Source organism: Phascolarctos cinereus, unplaced genomic scaffold (genome assembly GCF_003287225.1).
Source record: "Phascolarctos cinereus isolate Bilbo 61053 unplaced genomic scaffold, phaCin_HiC Scaffold_4;HRSCAF=312, whole genome shotgun sequence".
Taxonomy (NCBI): domain Eukaryota; kingdom Metazoa; phylum Chordata; class Mammalia; order Diprotodontia; family Phascolarctidae; genus Phascolarctos; species Phascolarctos cinereus.
The window spans coordinates 633,763,014-633,784,705 of NW_027555847.1; the positions used below are offsets into that span (position 1 = coordinate 633,763,014).

Below are 21,692 nucleotides of genomic sequence, written 5' to 3' on the forward strand. Positions count from 1 at the left end.
GGAGAATCTCCTTTCTACTTCCTCTTTTTTTTTTCTCTCTACACATATAAAAATAAACACATTGCACGTTATGAGTGTGTATGAAGCTGGGGTGGGGTATGAATAGAGAGGATGGTGGTAGAAGGATAGTATTGGAGTCAAGATCTGGCTTCCAGTCCTAACTCTGATATACACTGTCTGTGTAACTCGGGGCAAGTAACTTTACCTCTCAGTGAAGTAGATAGTTCTAAAATTTTATAAATTATAGACCAGTTGCTGATTTACAACAGTGGAGAAAATTTCTATACATATAGTTCCTCTACGCTGATGAGAATCACAGGTCTAGGCCACCACTACTCCTAGGAAAAATATATATACACAAATATAATAAATATAATACTTTATATGATATATATATATATATATAATAGAGAGACATATAATATACACAATTAATATACACATCTATATGCAGATGCCAATTCATCTGTAACATAACTCAGAATTACCTAGGGTGCCAAGAGATTGAGTGACACAATAAATATATTGTGTATGTACATTTTTTGTACATGTATACACGTGGAACAGCATGGTCTAGTCCAGTTGTTCCCAAATTTTAAGGAGTCAGGACTCCTTTATGCCTTAAAAATTATAGATGACTCCCTCCCATAGAACTGTTGTTTATATGGGTCACATGTATCAAAATTTACCAGTATTAGAAATTAAAACAGCTTATTATCTTGAAAATAGTTTATCTTCTTGGACCCCGGCAATGGGTCTTGAGTACTGCCTGTGGGTCTTAGACCATACTTTGAGAAACACGAGTCAAATGTTGGAGTTGAAGTCAGGATGCCAGGGTTCAAATTCAAGTTTTAAGACTTGTTAGTTGTGTGATCATGAGGGAAAAAAAAATAATTTCTCCAAGCCTCTGTTTTGTCTAAAATGGTTTCATAACTCTATCTTGTGGAAAATGCTTTGTAAGTCTAGGATGCTATACAGATGTGAGATACTGTTATCTTCATGCTTGAATGAATGTCAGTAGTGGGGTATGTGTGTGTGCACATGCACACAGAGTGTTTAAAGTACCAAAAATGGAAACAACTGCTCTGCTGAGCAGTGAGCTCTCCATCACTAGGGGGTTGGGGATCAGTCTTCAAATGGAAGGTACATGACCATTTTTCAGTGGTATTGTAGAAGAGATTTCTATTCAAATAAAGATTGGAAAAGATGCCCTTGATGATATTTTATGATTCTACCTCTATTATGATTTTGCTTTGAAATTAGCAACCATATATAACACTATTTGTATGAAAGAATGCATTCCAAGTCTCAAACCAATAACTTACAGTAAAACTTTTGTGTATGGTTGTAGCTATGTGGTTTATCCTTCATTCTTTTCTCTCTTTCTCTCTCTCTCTCTCTCTCTCTCTCTCTCTCTCTCTCTCTCTCTCTCTCTCTCTCCTCTCTCTCTCTCTCTCTCTCTCTCTCTCCTCTCTCTCTCTCTCTCTCTCCTCTCTCTCTCTCTCTCTCTCTCTCTCTTCTCTCTCTCTCTCTCTCTCTCTCTCTCTCTCTCTCTTTTTAGGCAATTGAGGTTAAGTGACTTGCCAGGGTCACTTAAGCTAGTAAGTGTCAAGTGTTTGGTCTGAGGCCAGATTTGAACTCAGGTCTTCCTGAATTCAGGGCCGGTGCTCTATCTACTGCGCCACCTACCTGCCCCTTGTTCTTCGTTCATGAAGACAACCATGACATCAGGAGGGTGATGCCATGACTTGTAAATGAATTGGATTTAAGTGTTGGAGGGCGGTGCAAAGTGACCAGACTTACATTTTCCTCCAGAGCCATCTGGGTCCAATGGCTAGATATAGATCAGGACTACTGGAGATGGCCCAGCATGCAGTGGGAGACTTGGCCTTTTTAAACTAAGATCTTTCTGAGTTCTTACTTTGACTGAGACAATGCCCATTCAGTGATTTGGGCTGATTAAGAAGTGAGCCAAGGTGGGGCAGCTATATGGTGCAGTGGATAGAGTACCTGGCCTTGTATTCAGGATCTAGACCTGAGTTCAAATCTGGCCTTAGACACTTGACACTTACTAACTGTGTGACCCTGGGCAAGTCACTTCACTTCATTGCCTTGACAAAACAAAAGTGAGCCAGGGATAGCCTTTTTTAAATTAAAAAAAAAATCAAACTAGGAAGGGAAGACTCTGAAGGTTTCTGGCCAGAAGAGAAACAATTACTATTTACATTCACTTTGAGCCAGCAGAGCCCCCAAAACAACCATTAAGTGGTGCTTGGGCAGGGACCTATTGTTGTCCAGTGAGAGCCAGAGTAGAACTTTTAGAACACTAGGGAAGTCCTGATTTTTTTTTCTCCTTCCTGTAGTCTATGCTCCAGCCAAAATGTCAACTTGCTCTGCCTCAAGAATATTCTACATTTTCCCATTCCATCCCAGTGTTCCCTCCAACTTAAATGAAATTTTCCCAAGGTTTGCCTATGTAATCCTAAAGGCTCAGCAAAGATGTCAACTTCCCCATTCAGCAAAAATTTATTTAAGGGCCTGCTATGTACAAGTCACTGTTTGGGGGGCCAGAGGATACAAAGATGGAAAATTACACAGTCTTTACTTCAAGGAGTCTGAAGCTGGGGCTTAGAGATGTATGTGGCTAAGTATAATAGAAGGTAAAGGGTGATAGGAGCAAAGGAAAAATCCAGACAATGAACTCTAGGAAAGGGGAGGAGAGACATTATTTTCAAGTAAGGGTTGGTTAGAGTGAGGAGAGAGATTAGAGAAGGCTTCACAGGGGAGCTGGCACCTGAGTTGACCCTTAAATTTAAAAAAAAAAAGAGGCTTTGGACAAGGAGAAATGAGGTAGGTGTGCATTCTAGGCATGAGGATAACCTGTGAGAATGCACAGGGAGGGCCTGGTAAGTTTGGAAAACAGAGGGTTGCTTAATTTGCCCAGAACTGTAGTGAGCCCTGACTCTGACACCTCAAAGCTACGTTTGTAACTTCTCTGAGCCCGAGTTGCCTTGGCTATAAATTGGGAGTAATTCTTCTTGCTCTACCTACCTACCTCACAATGTTATGAGGAAAGGGCTATATAAATGTGAGTTACAGAACTATTTTTATTGTGCCTCCATTATTCATGACACACCGTTTACAAGTTCAGTAACAGCTCAGCAATCCTCTCTTTTCCATGGTCTCTCAATATACCCCAACAAGACTTCACAACCTTGTAGCAGAAGATCTGGGTTCAAATCCAACTTCTGATGCTTACTGCCTGTTTGACCCTGGGAAAGTCACAGTCTCCCTGGACTTGTTTCCTTATCTGCAAAATGCTAGGATTGGACTAGACAGAGTCTGAAGTCACTTCCAGTTTTAAATCTGTGCTCCTATGATCTTTCGCAAGAGTCTTCCTCTATCTGGGCCTGTGTTTCTTCATACGTAAAATGCTGGGTTTGGACTAGATATCTTTAAGGCCCTGTTGTTGTTGCTTTTAAGTCATTTCAGTCATGTCTGACTCTTTGTGACCCCATTTGGGATTTCCTTGGCAAAGATACTGGAATGTTTTGCCATTTTCTTCTCCAGCTCATTTTACAGATAAGGAAACTGAGGCAAATAGAGCTAAGTGATTTGCCCAAGCTCATACAGCTAGTAAGTGTCTGAGGTCAGATTTGAACTCAGGTCATCCTGACTCCGGGTCTGGCACTCCATTCACTGTACCACCTAGCTTTCTAATTCTATTACCCTGCCAATCTGTGATACCTATAATAAAAGCTCACATTTATATAGTACTTTAGGTTTATAAACCCCTTTGCTTACATTGACCCCGTAGAGAAGGCAATGCGTTGTTATCCTTATTTTACAGATGAAGAAAAGGAGGTTATTAGAGAAGGGACATATAGCTAAAGGAAATGCAGACCCCAAATCTTTCAATTCCTGATCTACTATGGTTTCCGTTAAACAACAACTTCTTCCAAACACATGTCCTTGATCATAAAGGGGTTCAGATGGATAATTGGCTGTAAAATCCTCCCCATAGCAGGATAAAACAATACAACACTTATGCCTTACTGATGATAGTGGTCAGTAGCAACATCTTTTCCTATTAAAGATGGTGCATTTCACGTGTAAGTTGATTTTAGCTGCATTGTGGAAAACAAAAGGGCAGCCAATTCCCATAGCATCTTCTCTTGATTTCAACCACCATGTTTCCTTTCCTTATCTTCCCCATGGCTAAGCTCAGAGAAGCTGTAGGGGTTGTGACTGACCAGGCCCCACCAGAGTGCATCAGCATAGGTCTCAAACTCTTCTTTCGTCTCCATTCCTTGAGCATCAATCTCAGGCACATCTTTCTCCACCAGGTAGACAAGAAATGAGGAAAGGATCAACGTCAGGAACCCAATATACCAGGCAGTGATGAGTTCCTGGAAAAGGAGGCAATTGAAGAAAAGCATAAATTGATCTCTTTTGGCTTCTGTAAACAAGAAATGTGTTGCATTAGGCAGAGAATGAGAATGGAGAATAGAAAGAATGAGACCGGCCTGAAAAACAGAACCCAATGCACATGTGAGTTATCATGGTAGAACACTCTTTCTAGTGCAGAACCAAATGCCAAAGGGCTTGGGTTCAATGCCCAGCTCTACCACTTCCAGCTGGGTGATCTTGGGCAACTCACTTGCCTTATCTGATCCTCAATTTCATCATTTATAAAACAGGGATAATCATATTTCCACCTTATTAGGAACCTGCCTCCTTAGTCATTTTTGGCAATCCCATAATTATCAATTAATTCCTTGATCATTTCTCTTTTTAAGGATGGGGAACTCACACTCTCTCTGATCTGGCTTCAGGCAGAACAATGGATCTTAGGAAAGTGGGACCCAACAAGGCATGGGATCTGGGTTAGTAGGCACCTTTCTGGTTTTAACTGGATAGGTCTTCCTTGCTTCAAACCAGACTTATCCCTAAATCAGGGGAGTAGAAATAAGTTTCACAGGCCTTAGGATCTGATCTAGAGGCTGAGCATAGAAATGTGATGCTGTCTCCAACTGAAGAGGGCTGAGCCACAAACATAAAATATGACAGGAAGGAACTGGCCATACTACCTGGTTGGCCTATTAGTAGTGGAAAGGATGAAAAGATTTTGTTTTAATAATAATAGCATATAGACATATGGTTTTTTTTGTTTTAATAATCACAGCTGCTTGATAAATGGATACACAAATAAATAAATAAATGCTTGTTGACAAGCTGACTGACATGTAATAATTAGCTCATAGGTCTGTTGTAAACATCCAATGAAATAAGGTAGGTAAAACTGTGTGTGTGTACACAAACGTACAAACACACAACACATATATACACATGTGTGCACCCATGTACATACATGTACACATGAGACAAGATAAAGAAGCATACATGTGTATGTACATATATTTACATGCATATGCAAGTAATATGTATACACATATGTATATAAATATACACATGTAACATGTGTGTATACACATGAGATAAGGCAGGCAAAGCAATACATACATACATACACACATACATACATACATACACACTTGCATGTATATATACATACTCATTGGATGAGATAGGGTAGGTAAAGCAGTATATATAATATATACACATATGTGTACATGTGCAGATATAGTATGTATATACACATATGTATACACATGAGATAATATTTATAAACTTATATTTTTATATGATAAGGTTGATATACGTGAGTATATTTTTACCTGCATCTGTGTGTGTATATACATATACATATACATATACATTTTACATGAATAATGATATCTTACATGTATTTAGCACATTAAGATTCATGAAACACTTCATATTTTAATTTAATTTATTTTCATTTTATTTTATCTTATTTTATTTTATTTTTTTAACTAGGCAATGGGGTTAAGTGACTTGCCTAGGGTCACACAGCTAGTAAGTGTTATGTGTCTGAAGCTGGATTTGAACTTAAGTCCTCCTGAATCCAGGGGCAGTGCTCTATTCACTGCACCACCTAGCTGCCCCCACACTTTATATTTTTAAAGCCCTTCATACCCTCATTCCTTCCTACCTTTCCAGTCTTCTTATTCCTCATTCCCCTCCAGTACTCTGCAGTCCAAGGACACTCGCTTCCTTGCTGCTCCTCATGCAAATGACACTTCTCTCCCAACTCCTGGAATGTTCTCTTTCTTCATCCATACCTCCTGATTTTTCCAAGTCTCAGCTAAAGCCCTACATTCCGCAAGAAGCCTTTCCCAATCCCCCTTAATGTTCACGACTTCTCTGAGACTACTTCGCTAATGGATGTTGTGTGCATCTCATTTGTACATAGTGTGCATATTGTTTTCTCCGTTCAATTGTGAGCTCCTTGAGATCAGGGACTATTTTCTTTTTATATTGTTTTGCTTCTCTGTATACCCATTGCTTACACAGTGCCTGGCACATAATAAATGCTGGTTGACTGTCTGAATGCGTATCTAATCTGATCCTCATGCCTAATTTGTGAGGTTGTCACTCTTTTCAATCTCTATTCTACAGATGAAGAAATCGAAGATGAGTTTATGATGTATCCCAGGGAAGAAGGCTAGCAAGATTACTAGCACATAGCTAGAAAATGTCTAGATGGTGCAATGGGTAGAGCACCAGGCCTAAACTCAGGAAGTCTCATCTCCCTGAGTTCAAATCTGGCCTCAGACACTTGCTAGCTGTGTGAACCTGAGCAAGTCACTTAACTCTGCTTGCCTCAGTTTCCTCATCTGTCAAAAGAGCTGGAGGAGGAAATGGAAAACCCCTCCAGTATCTTCACCAACAAAACCCCAAATGGGGTGACCAAGAGTTGGACTTAACTGAAATGACTCAATACAAAGTAAATATCTGAGGCAGGGTTTGGCTGCCAAATCAGTACACTTGCCGTTGTATGAGGGGTGCACTCACTAGAGAGCTTTCAGTAAAAACTGAGTGACAGCCTCCCGGGTATGTGGCCAGAAGGCTCCCTGCTCAGGTACGCGTTGGATTACATGGCCTTTGTGGCCCCTCCCAGTTTTGGTACCTTATAATTCTTGCACCTTTAGGATTCTTGGAAAGAATTTGTATGTTTATACTGAGCTAGAAATCTCCTTCCCATGCTTGCCAATCCTCACTAAATACCCTCCTCACTTCTTTCCCTCTTGATCCAAGCTGCCTGTTGATTCAGGGCAGTTTGACCTGCCACACAATCCTTTTTGACTAATCAGATTCCTAGGCAAGGAAGTCCTAGACTTTAACAGATTAGGTGGAGAAATATGGGAAATACCTTTAACAGAATCACTGTATCATGAGGAAAACACTTTGAAAACTTTAAAGCTATTGGAAACCAGTAACAGGGGGTGAATAATAACAACTGTTTGGTGGCGAGAATTAAGTACAGAACAGATGGATAAGCTGTAGTCCTGGCTCCAGTACTAATTTGCGATGTAACCTCAGGCAAGTCAGTGCACATGTGTCTGGGCTTCAGTTTCATTTGAGCAATGGGTCTCAAAATGTAGCTTGAGGATTCCTAGGGGGTCCTCCCTAGATCTTTCCAGGAGGTCTGCAAGGTTAAAATTACTTTCCTAATAATACTCAAATATTATTTGCCTATTAAAATACTCCTTGTTTTCCTCCATTGCATATCTGTATGAGGTCAGATTTTCTTTACAAACTTCAACCAAAACAACATATTACAACAGATTAAATGCAGAAACAGATACAAAAATCCAGGTGTCTTCTGTTAAGCCAGACAATAAAAAGATTTGCAAAAATGTGAAAAACAATGCCGTTCATCTAATTTATATATATATATATATATATATATATATATATATATATATATATATATGTAAAATATATTACTTATGTTGACCTATAATGAGTTTGTTTTTGTTGTTTTACATGAATTAACAAATATTTTAAACATTTATCAGTTTTAATTTCTAATACAGTAAATATCAATAGATGTAACCCATATTAAAAGAAAAAGCTCTTTGGGTTCCTCAGTCGTTTTTCAGAATGTGAAGAGGAGCTGGGACCAAAAAGTTTGAGAAGTATTGTGTTCGATTATAGAATCACAAATTTCTAGTTTGAAGAGACTTTGAAAGCCATTTATTCCAACCTTTTGGCTTTACAGATGAGAACCTGAGGCCTAGACTTGTAAAGTGACTTGGGCAACAGAAAGTCACAGAGGTCAGGGGCAGGATTTGATCTCAGGATCCTTGACTCCAAATCCAGTGTTCTTTCCACTGTACTTAAAGTAAGAAAATGACTAGATGACTCCTTAAATCCCATAAAGCTTTAATGTTCTTGATTTCTAAGATACCCACCAACTCCACAATGTAGATGTTGCACTATATTATCTCTGAAATAATTGTTTTTACCTCTAAATCATAAGATCTGACATTCCACCATCACCACCACCTCATGCCCCCAACATGTCCTAAAGCAAGCTCATTATCTTTTTCCCTAACCTTGCCCCTCCTTTTATCTAGTCCATGGATGTTGACTAACAGTGAGTTACAGGCAGGAGTGTGCTAGAGTCAGCTAGAACCCATGAGCCCAATTCTTAAATTTTCAGTGTGACCATTTATACCTTGGAAATTGGTAAAACATTAAAAAACCAGGACTTGGTTTGTTGCTTTGTTGATTGTCTAGACTTAAGAAAGTAATGGACAAAATGTTGATAATTCAGATTAAACTTAAAAATGTGTGCTAGGTACATTTTCCTCCCAGAGAGCCAGCAGTTGAATATTTACCAGCACTCAGAGTATATACCCAAACATTTTCCAGTTTGGTAGGATTTATGGAAGTATCATAATCTCCTGGCATAGTGTGATACTCCACTCAAGGCAAGACTGATTTATACAGGTAATTAAGCAAGCTCCAGCTGAGGAAAGAACAATCTTAGCATGAGGCAGAAGAGATGATGTCTAAGCAAGGGGAAGAAAAACTAGGTTAGGATGACATCAGGGAAAGACGAAATCTAAAGGGCTGATGTGAGTAAGAAGGAGAACCAGATCATAGATTCAGGCTGGGAAATCCATAGGAGATCAGGAAGCATCAGGGAATTAACTGTCTGGCTCAACTTATAGACCCAAAGTTTTTATCCTTTGATGGCAGTTGCTGGTGTCCTTTGTCTTCCTCTGATGCTCTGGCATGGTCATAGTCAGGGTCTGTGTCCTCATGGGGACATGAGTCAATGGACAACCCACTGGGGAGTGTGCTGCAGCCAACACAACTTTGACTGTGGCAATGTGTGTCATGCTGTCTGGTCCCATAGTTCCTTATCACTATTTATAATCTATATAAGGAAGAGGGGAAGGGTGAGACTGGACCTGTGTTTTCATCAGTTTAGAAAACTCACCATTTAAAATTCCCCCTTCACCATTGCAGGTCAGCACCTTTTCTGCAATTTAGAGTCTTGGAGAATTGCATAGAGCATTGAGAGGTTAAATGATGTGTACATGGTTACACAACTTGTATGTGTCAGAGGTAAGACTTGAACCCAGGTTTTTCCTGCTTGGAGGATGGCTCTCTATGCACTGCACCATCCTGCCTCTTCCTTCTAGATAAGGATACATCTTCAAATTAGGATTTTTGTAACAGCCAGGCCAGCCCACCTCTGTAATGTAAATCAGTGTATTTTGTTTGCTCAAGAAAGCATACTCTATATGCATTATATTCAGTTCTGTATCCTGTTATTGATAGCAAAAGCCCTTTTTTTCCTGAATCTCAGTGAAATTCCTTGCTATCTCCACCCTTGTCTGGGTCAGCATTCATCTGAGAATGTCAAACTCTTTTTAGCTAAAGCTGTACTATGTTCCCTAGGGAGCAAGCCATGCCTTTTGGCAATGTAAAGAAATACTAAAACTCTTTAGGATGCCTCATTTTCTGCTTTCCTGTGCAATTTCTTGGAATGTCATTATATATAAATATATATATATATACACACACACACATATATATATATGTGTGTGTGTGTGTGTGTGTGTGTGTATACACATATGCATATACACACATGTGTGTATGTGTATATATGTGTTTAAACACACACATATGTATATCCCTTCCACATCACAGGGTTGGGGCACTATGCCCTTGTGATCTGGAAAATCCACGTAAAAGTTTTTGGCCCTCCCTTCATACCAGAGAAGTCTGAATTATTATGGTATTAAAAGATAAAATATGTTGATATTATACAATACTATACATATATTTTATGCATTTCTGAATTTCTAAATTTTTTCTGTGTTGTCTGCATGTTGTCTGTGGCTTCTGCAAAACTCTCCCAAAATTCCAGTTTAATTTCTTATGCTGACCCGGGATATATTGAAACCATGATAGGGAAGGTCCCGATGTGGAAGGGATAACTGAAATCTGCCTCTCTCTATCACACATAGTCCTACATTCTGATTCCCAGGAGCAGCCAAAAGAAGTCTATTGACTCTTTTAGAGACAGCCCGTTCTAGTACTGAAGATGGCCAATCTAAAGTTTTCTTCCCCTACCAAACATCTCCAGTTCCTCCAGTTGAGCCGAGCATGTGATTTAGGGCTCTAGACATCAAGGTTTTAAAACCTTTCTTTATAAGTTCAAGAAGAGCAAAGACTGCATGACATCCCTTGATCTACACTCAGCTGTGCACATTCTTCCCAACCACCTTCATGGAAAATAGAGGGCTTACCATGTTACAGCCTGCTCCTACATGAGCAGTTGGTCACTAGGACTTCATTTCTAACTGTCCATTTCTGTGCACCACCTAATAACTCAGTAGTAGGAAAGAATCAGACACCCCCTAAAGTGAGCAATTTCTTCTCAGGCCCAGACAGAACAGGTTTCTATGTTCATTTACAACATATACTTTCGAAATTAGTAACAGCTCTGTAAATATACTGTTGTTCTCCGAGAGTACTAGATTTTCAAAATGTGTTTCCATCATTGGGAAAGGGTCCCTGTGGTGAGATTTATTTGCTCCAGAATTTTGCCTTATGGGACAAGTTAAAGCTGGGATTTTTAGAAATGCCTTTGGTTGGAAATTAGCTTCAATAGTAGGTTTGCTTTTTGAATACAACGGGGTTGATTTGCTAATCAATAGTTTGTCTTGAGAGGCAGTGTGGAAGCTGACGTACATCTCAGCAAGCCCTCCCATCTCCAAAATCATCTTTTGAAAACACAAATAACTGATGGGAAATTACTGTCCACAGTTCAATGTTTTCATTTCTCCATCACTACAGGCCCTTTACAACCTGACCCCTTACTAATCACAAAAACATTAATTCAATGTAATTTGGCAAACATTTATTAATTGACTTCTACATGCAAGGAACTGCTACACAAACAGACAAAAATAAAACAGTTCCTATCCTCAAGAATCTTACAAGCTCTTCGAGGGTGGTTATAGCATGTGCAAGTAAGCACAGGACAAGGCAATTTGAGGAAAGAGAGCTAGTAAACTTTTAGTTGCAATGGTTATGAACTCATTTGGGGGGAGGATTTAATTTGCTTTCTAAAAGTTGGGTTTCTCTTTTAACCATTTGAAAAAGAAATTTTGTGTCCTTGCCTTTAATATTTTTCTTTCTACAGATGCAAGACATTTTTAAAATTTGGGGGGATATTTAATCATATAAAAGTTAAGTGAGCATCATTTGCAAACCTTAAATAGCTTCAAAGCTGATGCCATTTGTTTTTTATGTCATGGAAAATTGGAGTCTCACCAGGGTTGCTGATTTTCTGCCTTAAAAGTAGAAATTTATTTTCATATTTAGGTAAAGTCCAGAAACAAAACCTCCAGCAGTCTCTTTTTAGTTAAGGGGAGGGGTGGAGATAGAAGAAAGAATAGACTCCAAAAAAGCAGATGATGAGAGGAAAAAGCCCAAGGAAGGACTTTATATTTTGTCCCCTCATCTCTTAAGCTATAAGATAGTCATTCCTTCTACATTCTTTTCCCCACATCCAGAAAATCTGCTGCTTCCCTCCCTCACAAATCAACTTTACAGTTTATATGGTCCCCGGAAGAACTGATGGGATATGAATACCCAGACCTTTCTGCTTTTCCCCTAGTTCATGGTCATCTTATTGGGACTTAATGTCCAGAAGAAGGAATATAAAGTGGGAATCACTCAGGTTCACAGTGCAAAACATTTGGTTCAAATATTGTTCTGTCTATATGACCTTGGGGAAGTTGTTTCACCTCAATGAAATGAGGGGTTTTGGCAAGATGACTTCTAAGGCACTTCCAACTCCATAGCAAGGGTCTATGGACACCTAGTCCAACTCGTGGAGAGGGGAGATAGAGAAAAAAAGAGAATCTTCTCAACAATATACCCAATATTTGCTTAAAATGTTCTGCAAAGGGGATCCCACTTGCTCCCAAGTCAGTCCATTACAGTTTTGGAAAACTCTAATTATTAGAATTTTTTTTTCCTAGCATCAAGTCTAAATCTCTACTAGTTCTTACCCCTAGAGCCAAAGTGAACAAATTTAATCCTTCCGCCATTTGGCAAACACTTACATATACTCATTGCATCTACATACATATGTCTTCCAAAACTACTCTTTAAATATATATGTTTCTTCCCACTAATCCTCATACAGCATGGCCAAGTCTACCACTATGAATAACTGCAGTCCATTTAGGGACTTCGGGCAAGTGACTTAAGATTTTCTGTGATTCAGCTTTCTCATCTCTAAAATGAGGTAGTTACAGTCAATGGCTTCAAAGGTCCTTTCCAACTCTAAATCTATGCTCTTATTATCCATAGTAAGCACCCTTTGTATACAAAGGACTTTGTTAGGTCCTAAAAAATAGGGAAAGTTTAGTTAAGCTACTGTTCTTGTTCTCAAGGATTTTAGTGGGGATAAGACAAACACAAATAACTAACAAAGCATGGTATTACATAAGTGTACCAGAGAGAGCAAAACAAAGAGCTATGGGAGGTCTGAGGGAGAACACAGCTATACTGACCGGGAAGTAATAAAAAATAACAGTAATGGAGGCAATAATAACAACAACAATGTTAACAAGTTTTTGATGGATCAATGATATCATCAATGTGTGCACTTCCTTCACTGGTACGTAGCCCAAACCATCCATACCTCCCAAAACTTCAATTTCTTTCCATGTTTTTACATGAATCCTCAATCAATCAATCAGTCACCAAGCATTTATTAAGCACCTCCTATATGTAGGGCACTGTTCTAGGCAATGGGAACTCCACTGAGGATCTATGCTACCTCCCCCAAAAATTTTCCCTGATACCCCTAGATGATGCTAATAATCATAATAATAACAATTATAGAACTCTGATTACTGCAATGATAAATTGTGGTTCCAAAGGACTGATGTTGAGGAATGCTGCCCACCTCCTGACAAGAGAGGTGATGGGCTCGGATGCAGAATGACACGTACATTTTTGGACATGGACAAGACAGGCATTTGTTTTGTTCAACTATGCATATTTTTGTAAGAGATTTTTTTTCTTTTCTTTAATTGTTCAATTGAGGAAGACATAAATGCTTGTTAATCAGAAAAGTAATATAAATTTTAAATTATAACAATAAAAAATAATATCTATTATCATTAACTAGGAGGTTTGTGGAGGAGATGGCTTTAGAACTGGGCTTTAAAGGATAAGTACAACTTCCCCAGGCAAAAGGGAGAAGGGAAAATATTTTCTTGGCATAGGCAAAAGGCACAGGGCTAGAAGAGAGGGAATATGGATGACTTGGCCAAACTTACTTTGCTGTGGGCACAAATTGCAGAACCCAAGAGTTTCCAGGTGCCACCCCTTCTGTCCATGCGAAGCATGCGCAAAATCTGTAGGAACCGTAAACTCCGGAGCGAGGTGGCAAGAACATTGCCTTGATTTCCAACAGCAACCACTGGCACTGAGGCAATCAACACAAAGATGTCTGGGAAATAGGAGAGAGAGAGAGAGAGAGAGAGAGAGAGAGAGAGAGAGAGAGAGCGCGAGCATATTAAGAAAAATTAAACAAGCACTCTCCACTTAGGTCTATTGAGTTGCCATATCCCATCTGGATATAAGAAGATCAGAAGCTGCCTGTGTTTGAGGAACTCAGGCAGCTTGTAAAACCTTCAGCTGAGACACCTTCCCAAGCTACAATTTATCTTCTGGGACAAAGTTTATCTTCTGAAACATGAGTTGTTTGCTTGCTATGACCAAAACATTGAGGAACATTATTTATTAATTGAGTGCTAGACTCACTAAAGCGAGCAGTCAATCAATTAATCAATTGATAAATCAAGAAGCATTTTTTAAAGCACCTACTACGTGCCAGGTGCAGTGATAGGTGCAGGGGATAAAAATGTAAAAATGAAAAATTCCCTGCCTTCAAAGGGCTTACATTCTATTGGAAAATTTGGTTCAAATGCCACCTCTGACATTCACTAGCTCTGTGACTTTGGGTGAGTCTCTTATAATCTTATAATAGCTTATTAGATGGCTTTGATAATATTTATAGTGCCTTACTAACAAAGTCATTGTGAGGATCAAAAGGCATCATATGGTAATAGGTTTACATCTGGAATGGACCTTAGAAGATTAAGTATAGATATATGAAAAGTGTTTTGGGAAGTAGGTAGCATAGTAGATACAGTGTTGGACCTGGAGTCAGTAAAAACTGAGTTCAAATCTGACCTCAGATACTTTATAACTGGGTGACCCTAGGCAAGTCACAACCTTTGCCTGCCTTGGTTTCCTAGTCTTTAAAATGGGCATAAAAATAGTGCCTACTTCCCAGTGTTGTTTTGAGGATAAGATGAAATAATATTTGTAAAATGCCTCGTAGATTTTAAAGCATTATATAAATGCTAGCTGTTACTATTGTTATCGCGACCTTTAAAGCGCTATATAAATGTCAGTTACTATTATCGATGAACCTCTCTGTTTAATTAGGATAGTCCTTAGCTGACTCTTTATCTCTGGGACCTAAATCTGAGCCCTTTCAGCATGGTGGGATATGAGCCACATGGCCTTGCAAAAAGCATGTATTTATAGATGAGGAGGCTGGGGTCTGGGGTAGTTCAGGGACTTCCCTAAGATCACATAGCAAGTTGGAAGGGCAAATAGGATTGGGAGCAAATCTGGGATCTTCTCTTCCTTCCCTCAGTTGGCCCCGGTGAGACTATATAAAGTTACAGCATGTCTTTTGAGACCTCTAGGGCTATAGACAATTTTTTTTTCCCAAGGGTGGGACCTCAAAAATTGTTATATGAATCAGAAAAAGTCTCAGAAGTCATCTAGCCCAGTGGTGTTAAATGCAAATAAAAGCAGTGGCCATCTGCTAGCCACATATTGACTTAGTTTTAAAATAAAATACAATGTTAGCTATGATTTATTATATGTTTATTAATTTTAAAAATATTTGTGAATTATATTTTAATCTGGTTGAGGCCATACTCAGGAGTATCGTGGGTAACACAGCTCCTCCTGTTTGTTACCTCTCATCATGGACAGCTAGGTGGCGCCATAGTGCACAGAGCTCTGGGCCTGGAATCAGGAAGACTCATCTTCCTGAATTCAAATCTGGCCTCAGACACTCATTAGCTGTGTGACCTTGGGCAAGTCACTTAACCTTGTTTGCCTCATTTCCTCATCTATAAAATAAGCTGGATAAGGAAATGGCAAACCATTCCAGTATCCCTGCCAAGAAAATCCCAGATAGGGTCACGAAGAGTTAGACACGACTGAAATGACTGAATAACAACTAAAATATCAGTATGAAATGCTGCAGTTAGGTAACCCTTGGGCTCAATGGACTCAGACTTTGACTATGCCTACACTGATAACATTTTATAAATAATATACAAATTATGGGGCACATGTATCATAATAACAGTTCCCAATTCTATAGCACTCCATGGCTTACCAAGCACTCTCTTCCACAACACCTGAGACGTAAGTGGTACAAATATTATTCTTCCCATTTTACAGATGAGGAAACTGATACTCGGTGAGATTAAGTGACTTGCCTATGCGTTACAAAGATAAGTGGAAGTTCTGGGACACTGAAAAATCAAATCTCAGAATCTCAAGAGTTTGGGCAGGGCCTCAGAGCCTATCCTAACTGTGTGACTACCAGCAAGCCGCCTACCTCATCTGTGCTTGCTTCCTCCCCCAGAAATGGGGATAACAAGAGTGTCTACCTCCCAGGGTTGTTATGAGGATCAAATGAGATAATCGTGAAGCATTTAGCACATAATAGTTGCTTCATAAACGCTTATTCCTCTTCTCTTCCCTATCCAAACTCTCTTGAACAAGATGGTATAATGCAAAAGCATTAGTTCTGGAGTCATGGGATCTGAATCAGAAACTTGCCTCTGCCATGATTTATGTGACAAGTCACTTAACTTCTTTGGGTCTTGTTACCTCATCTTTAAAATAAAGGGTTTAGACTAGCTGACTTTGGTGATCCTTTCTCATTCAAAATCTGTGATCTGATTTGTGATCCATTCAAAATCATATGATCTATGATCATCTGGCCCTTTGGACAAAGATTTCTTATACAGACCTCATGGCAAGTAATCAAAGTCCTAAAAAGGACTTTTTCCTCCTCAGGAAGGAGCCCATTACACTTCTCATTGTCAGGAAAATTTTCCTTATAACAAGCTTAGCTCCGCCTCTAAACAATTTCTATCTATTGCTCCTAGTATGTACCCTCTTGGTAGAACAAATCTAATTCTCTTCCATGTGACAGTCTTCCAAATATTTAAAGACAACCATTCCCCTCCTCCCCAGCCATGCCCATCCCCAATTCTTTTCTTTTCAAGCTAAATATCCCCAATTCCTTTAACCAATCATCACATTTAATGACTTTGAGACTCTTCACCATTGCCCTCTATACTCTGGACACACTTTAGCTTATCAACATCCTTCCTAAAATATGGCACCTATAATTGCACAAAATACTTTATATATGATAAGACCAAGACCAATTAAAGAATGACTTTCACCTCCCTAGTCCTGGACATTGTGCATCTCTCAATATACCCTAAGATTGCGTTAGTTTCATTGGCTGCTAAATCATATTGTTGACTCTTAATAAATTTGTCGACCACTATGATCCCCAAATATTTCATAAAATAAATTTCTTCCTAGACATATCTGTCCCTTATTGTACTCATGAAACTGATTTTTTAACCCTAGTATAAGATTATATATATTCCTACTCATTTCCATCTCCTTAGATTCAGCCCAACATTGAAAAAAAAGACTTGGGGGAGGGGTAGTGCATAACAGTATTTAAATATTTGAAGGGCTATTATATAGAAGAGGGCTTAGATTTAAATTTGTTTTACCCCAGGGGTCAGAAATAGGAGCAACAGATAGAAATTGTAAATAAGCAGATCAAGTCTGGATGTCAGGAAAAACCTTCCTAGCAGTTAGAGCTTTTGATAAAAGAGTAATGAGTTGCCTCAAGAGGTGTTGGGTGTCTCCTCTTTGGAGGTCTTCAAGCAGAGACTGGATGACCACATGCCCAGAATGTTATAGTAGGATTCCTTTTTGTATTGGTTGGGCTCGATGGTTTCTAAGATCTCAAATTTCATGATTCTGTCATCTTCTTTGGATGTTGACTGTAGGCAAATATGTTATCCATTCCTTCTAGCTATGAAGAGGAAAGAATAAGAATAACTCATATTGGTAGAATGCTTTAAGGTTTGCAAAATACTTTTTTATAACAATGTTATGTGGGTAGAAGTAAAATTATTTTACTCCCATATTACAGATAAAGAAGCTGAGGGGCTGAGAAGTCAAGTGACTTATCTATTATCCCACAGTTAATAATATACAAGAGAAAATTTAAACACAAATCTCCTGACACCAAGTCCAGGACTCTATCCCCACATGAAATGGGATCACCAGAGGCCATGCCTGTAAGCCCCTCACTCTACACTGCCTATAACCATGTATCATCATCTTTACCCCTTCCATTTTCCATCCTGTCACACTACACACCTATTCACCATTATCATTGCCTCTGGAAAGTGAGTTAATGGACTGGCCCTGTTGTTTTGTTCACTGTCTTTGTGACTTTGCAGACTTTCTTTTCCCTGGCCACTGCCAGTATCCTCTGTAAGAATGTAAGCTATTTGAGGGCAGGATTTGTCATACTTTTGTATTCAAATCCCTTACACTTGTTTCAGTGCTTGGCACATAGTAGAGGCTTAATAAATGCTTTTCACTCATCTCATCCCTTGTGTTATACTTGCTCATTTTAGTAAATTGCTATATCATATGAATATCTCTTAAAAGAACTAGGGATGACTAGTCAATTTTAAAGAAGATTAGGAGAGTTAAGAAAACTGTTTTTGAAGAAGTATTATGTGAAAGAGAAATTAAACAAATTAGAAAGATACACTAGACCAACCAATGAAAGCAGAAAAGATACAGACTTAATCTCAATAAGGAGAAGTTTCTTTGCTATTAAAACTGTCTAAATGAAAAGTAGGTTACCTAAAAAGGTAGTGAGTTTCCCAGCACCAGAGATTCCCCAAGTGGAAGCTATGTGACAACTTATTGGAGATGCTGCAGGTGTATTTCCTGTTCAGGTAAGAATGAGAATAGATGGGGCAGCTAGGTGGCGCAGTGGATAGAGCACTGGCCCTGGATTCAGGAGGACCCAAGTTCAAATCCGACCTCAGACACATAGCACTTACTAGCTGTGTGACCCTGGGCAAGTCACTCAACCCCATTGCCTAGCCAAAAAAAAAAAAAAAGAAAGAATGAGAATAAATGATTTCTAAGGCTCCTTACAAGCTGAGACTGTCATTCTAAATGAGTAACAGAGCTCACAGTGGAACCAAGATATTTTCCAAGGGAAACAACTTAGGGAAGTAAGAGATTAAAGGAAAATCATTCAAATTTCAACTATTGAAGGAAAAGTGAGAACCAGGCGATGTTATTTACAGAAAAAGTAGGTCATCACTCATAGTGAGTGAGGAGATGAGATTTTTAAAGCACCAGGACATCTGCTTCTTCTCCAAATTACCACTCATTTTGGATGATGAAAGTGCCTCTGTTAAGAGTTGTACTAGATGATTTTTGAGATCCCTAGGCGTCTATTAAAATCCATCCCCATTCCCGATGCCTGAAATTTCACCATTAGAGGATCTTTCTATTAGGTTAAAACATTGTTATGACTAGTCATTTTTTTTCCCAAAATTCCAACATTCCTGAGTGGAAGAACACATTAATTTATTCTTAGCTGTTATCACCTTGGGAAGGTAGGTGGTGCAGTGGATAGAGCTCCAGGCCATGAGTCAGGAAGACTCATCTTCCTGAGTTCAAATCTAGCCTCAGACACTTTCTAGCTATATGACCCTGAGCAAGTCAGTTAACCCTGTTTGCCTCAGTTACTCAGCTATAAAATGAATCAGAGGAGAAATGGCAAGCTATTCCAGTATCTTTCCCAAGAAAACTCCAAATGGGGTCACAAGGAGTTGGGCATGACTGAAATAGCTCAATAACAACATTATCGCCTTAATGTAAACTGGCCTATCAGATACTCTCTCCCAAAGGTAAAGCAAAGCACTGAACAGTGAAGGTTGTGGTGAGAAGGGGAGAGAAGAAGGGCAAGTTTGCCTGGTGTGGTGCTCGCTGCTATTGATTATGTATTGAGAATGTTGGCAGAGTGGTGATGCTAGGGATAAAGCCCTGGACCTGAAGTCAGGGAGACAACTTCAAATCTGGCCTTAGACACTTACTAGCTGGTATGACCCTGGACAAGTCACCTCTATTTTCCTCAATTTCCACATCTGTAAAGTTGGTATAATAATAGCATCTACCTCCCAGGATTGTATAAGGATCAAATGAGATAATATTTGTAATGTGTTTTGTAAATCTTAATGTGATATACAAATAGTAGCTATTATTATGCTAACATTTCCACAACAAATTCAGCATATATATTGCACAGACACACACACATACACACACTTATTGTCTCCCTGTCTCCTCTGATAAAATTTAAGCTTCTTGAGAGTAGAAATTGATTTTTACCCCCTTTGGCCTTTGAATCCCCATTTCCTCATACATAGTAGGAGCATATTGAATGCTTGCTAACTGATTCATTGATAATGTAAACAACAGGACTTTGTAGCTATAAAACCTTCTATTAATGCATTGTATTGTCATTTGCTTTCCATGGAAGAAAATCTCAGCAAAATACCCCAGATGCCTGGAAGTATGTCCTTGGTCCTGACCATAGAACAAAAGTTGTTTTCTTCACTCTTGGAGTGTATCCATCAATGACAGAAAAAAAGTCAGTGAATTGAAGAGGCTTCAAGCCATTGGAGGTAGGTAATCCATGAGGAAATGCATTATGGACTGAGGGATCGCTTGTAAAATTGACAAAGCTATTTTCTCATGACAAGCATTTGAGGTGGATAATCCACGAGGCAATGCATTCTAGACGGGGTGACCACTTGTGCAAGCTCAGAGGCCAAAATTAGGAAGAGCTAGCTGGCCAATTTGACTAGAATAAAGTGTGCATCAAGGAGGATGGGAGCTAGGTAATGAAAGGCTTTGATTGCCAGGCTGTGGATTTTATATTGTATCTTAGAGGTAACAGGGAGTTATTGAAGTTCTCAGAGTGGAGGCATTGGCCTGGTCAGATCTGTTTTAGGAATATCAACTTGGCAGCTGTGTGGAGGATCAGTTAGAGGCAAGAGACTAGAGGTAGAAAGACCATGTAAGTACCTAATATGTTATTCATGTCAGTCAGGTAGTATGTATTAAGTGCCTGCTATGTACCAAGCACTGTGCTAAGTGCTGAGAATATAAAGAAAGGCCAAAAAAAGTCTCTTCTCTCAGGGAGCTTACAGCCTAATGGATTAGATAACAAAAGCCAAACAAGATGTGTACTGGGGTAAGCTGAGAGTAATTTCAGAGAGATGGTATTAAGACTAACTGGGGAGGTCTTCTAGCAGAAGGGAGGACTTTAACTGAGAATTAAAAGGAAGCCAGGAAAGCTGAGGAAGGAGAGCATTTTCAGGCATGAGGCCGGTGAAAACGCATGAAGTATCCTGTTTGAGGAATAACAAGGAGACCAGAGACAAAGGACTGATGGATAAGTAAAGGTGAGTTAGGTATAAGTAGACTGCAAAGGTAGGAAAGGCTAAGGTTGTGAAGGTCCTTGAAAGCCAAAAAGAGGATTTTATATTCTATCCTGGAGGTAATAGGAAGCCCTTAGAGTTTATTGAATGGGGGAGGATGGTGTCATAGTCAGATTTGCTCTAAAGTAAGAGCCTGCCTAGGGTGCTACTCAAGAGGCCTGGTGCCTCTGATATCTAAAGGAGTTGATGTCAATGGGAACTCAATGTGTATTTGAATGCATTCACAAACACACTTGTGATTTTGTTTGTTTATTTTTGAAAAGAAGAACTTGAGCCTTGGTGTTTTGGTCAATGAAGATATTTCACAGTGCACCATGGTGAAAGGAACAATAGACTTGGAGTGTGAAGGCCTGGGATCAAAGGATGGCTCAGAAATTTACTTCATGTCTCAGTTTCCTTATCTTTACAATGGGAATAATTATACTACTACTACTACTACTTCTTTAATAGAGTTGTTGGGAGGAGTCAATTAGATCGTACATGTAGAACACATTGTAACCATATCAGGTTACATGATTGTGAATGAACAATATGTTTTCCACTTAG

The 21,692-nt window shown here is 39.1% G+C and overlaps 1 protein-coding gene across 1 annotated transcript in view; it reads right to left on the reverse strand.

The window, feature by feature from the left end:
* The window catches only part of KCNQ3 (potassium voltage-gated channel subfamily Q member 3), a 462,534-nt gene that overhangs the window by 79,310 nt on the left and 361,532 nt on the right, over nucleotides 1-21,692 (reverse strand). The window contains 2 exon segments of the mRNA XM_020997918.2: nucleotides 4,254-4,409; nucleotides 13,752-13,924. Coding sequence (XP_020853577.2) covers nucleotides 4,254-4,409; nucleotides 13,752-13,924 — 329 coding nt within the window.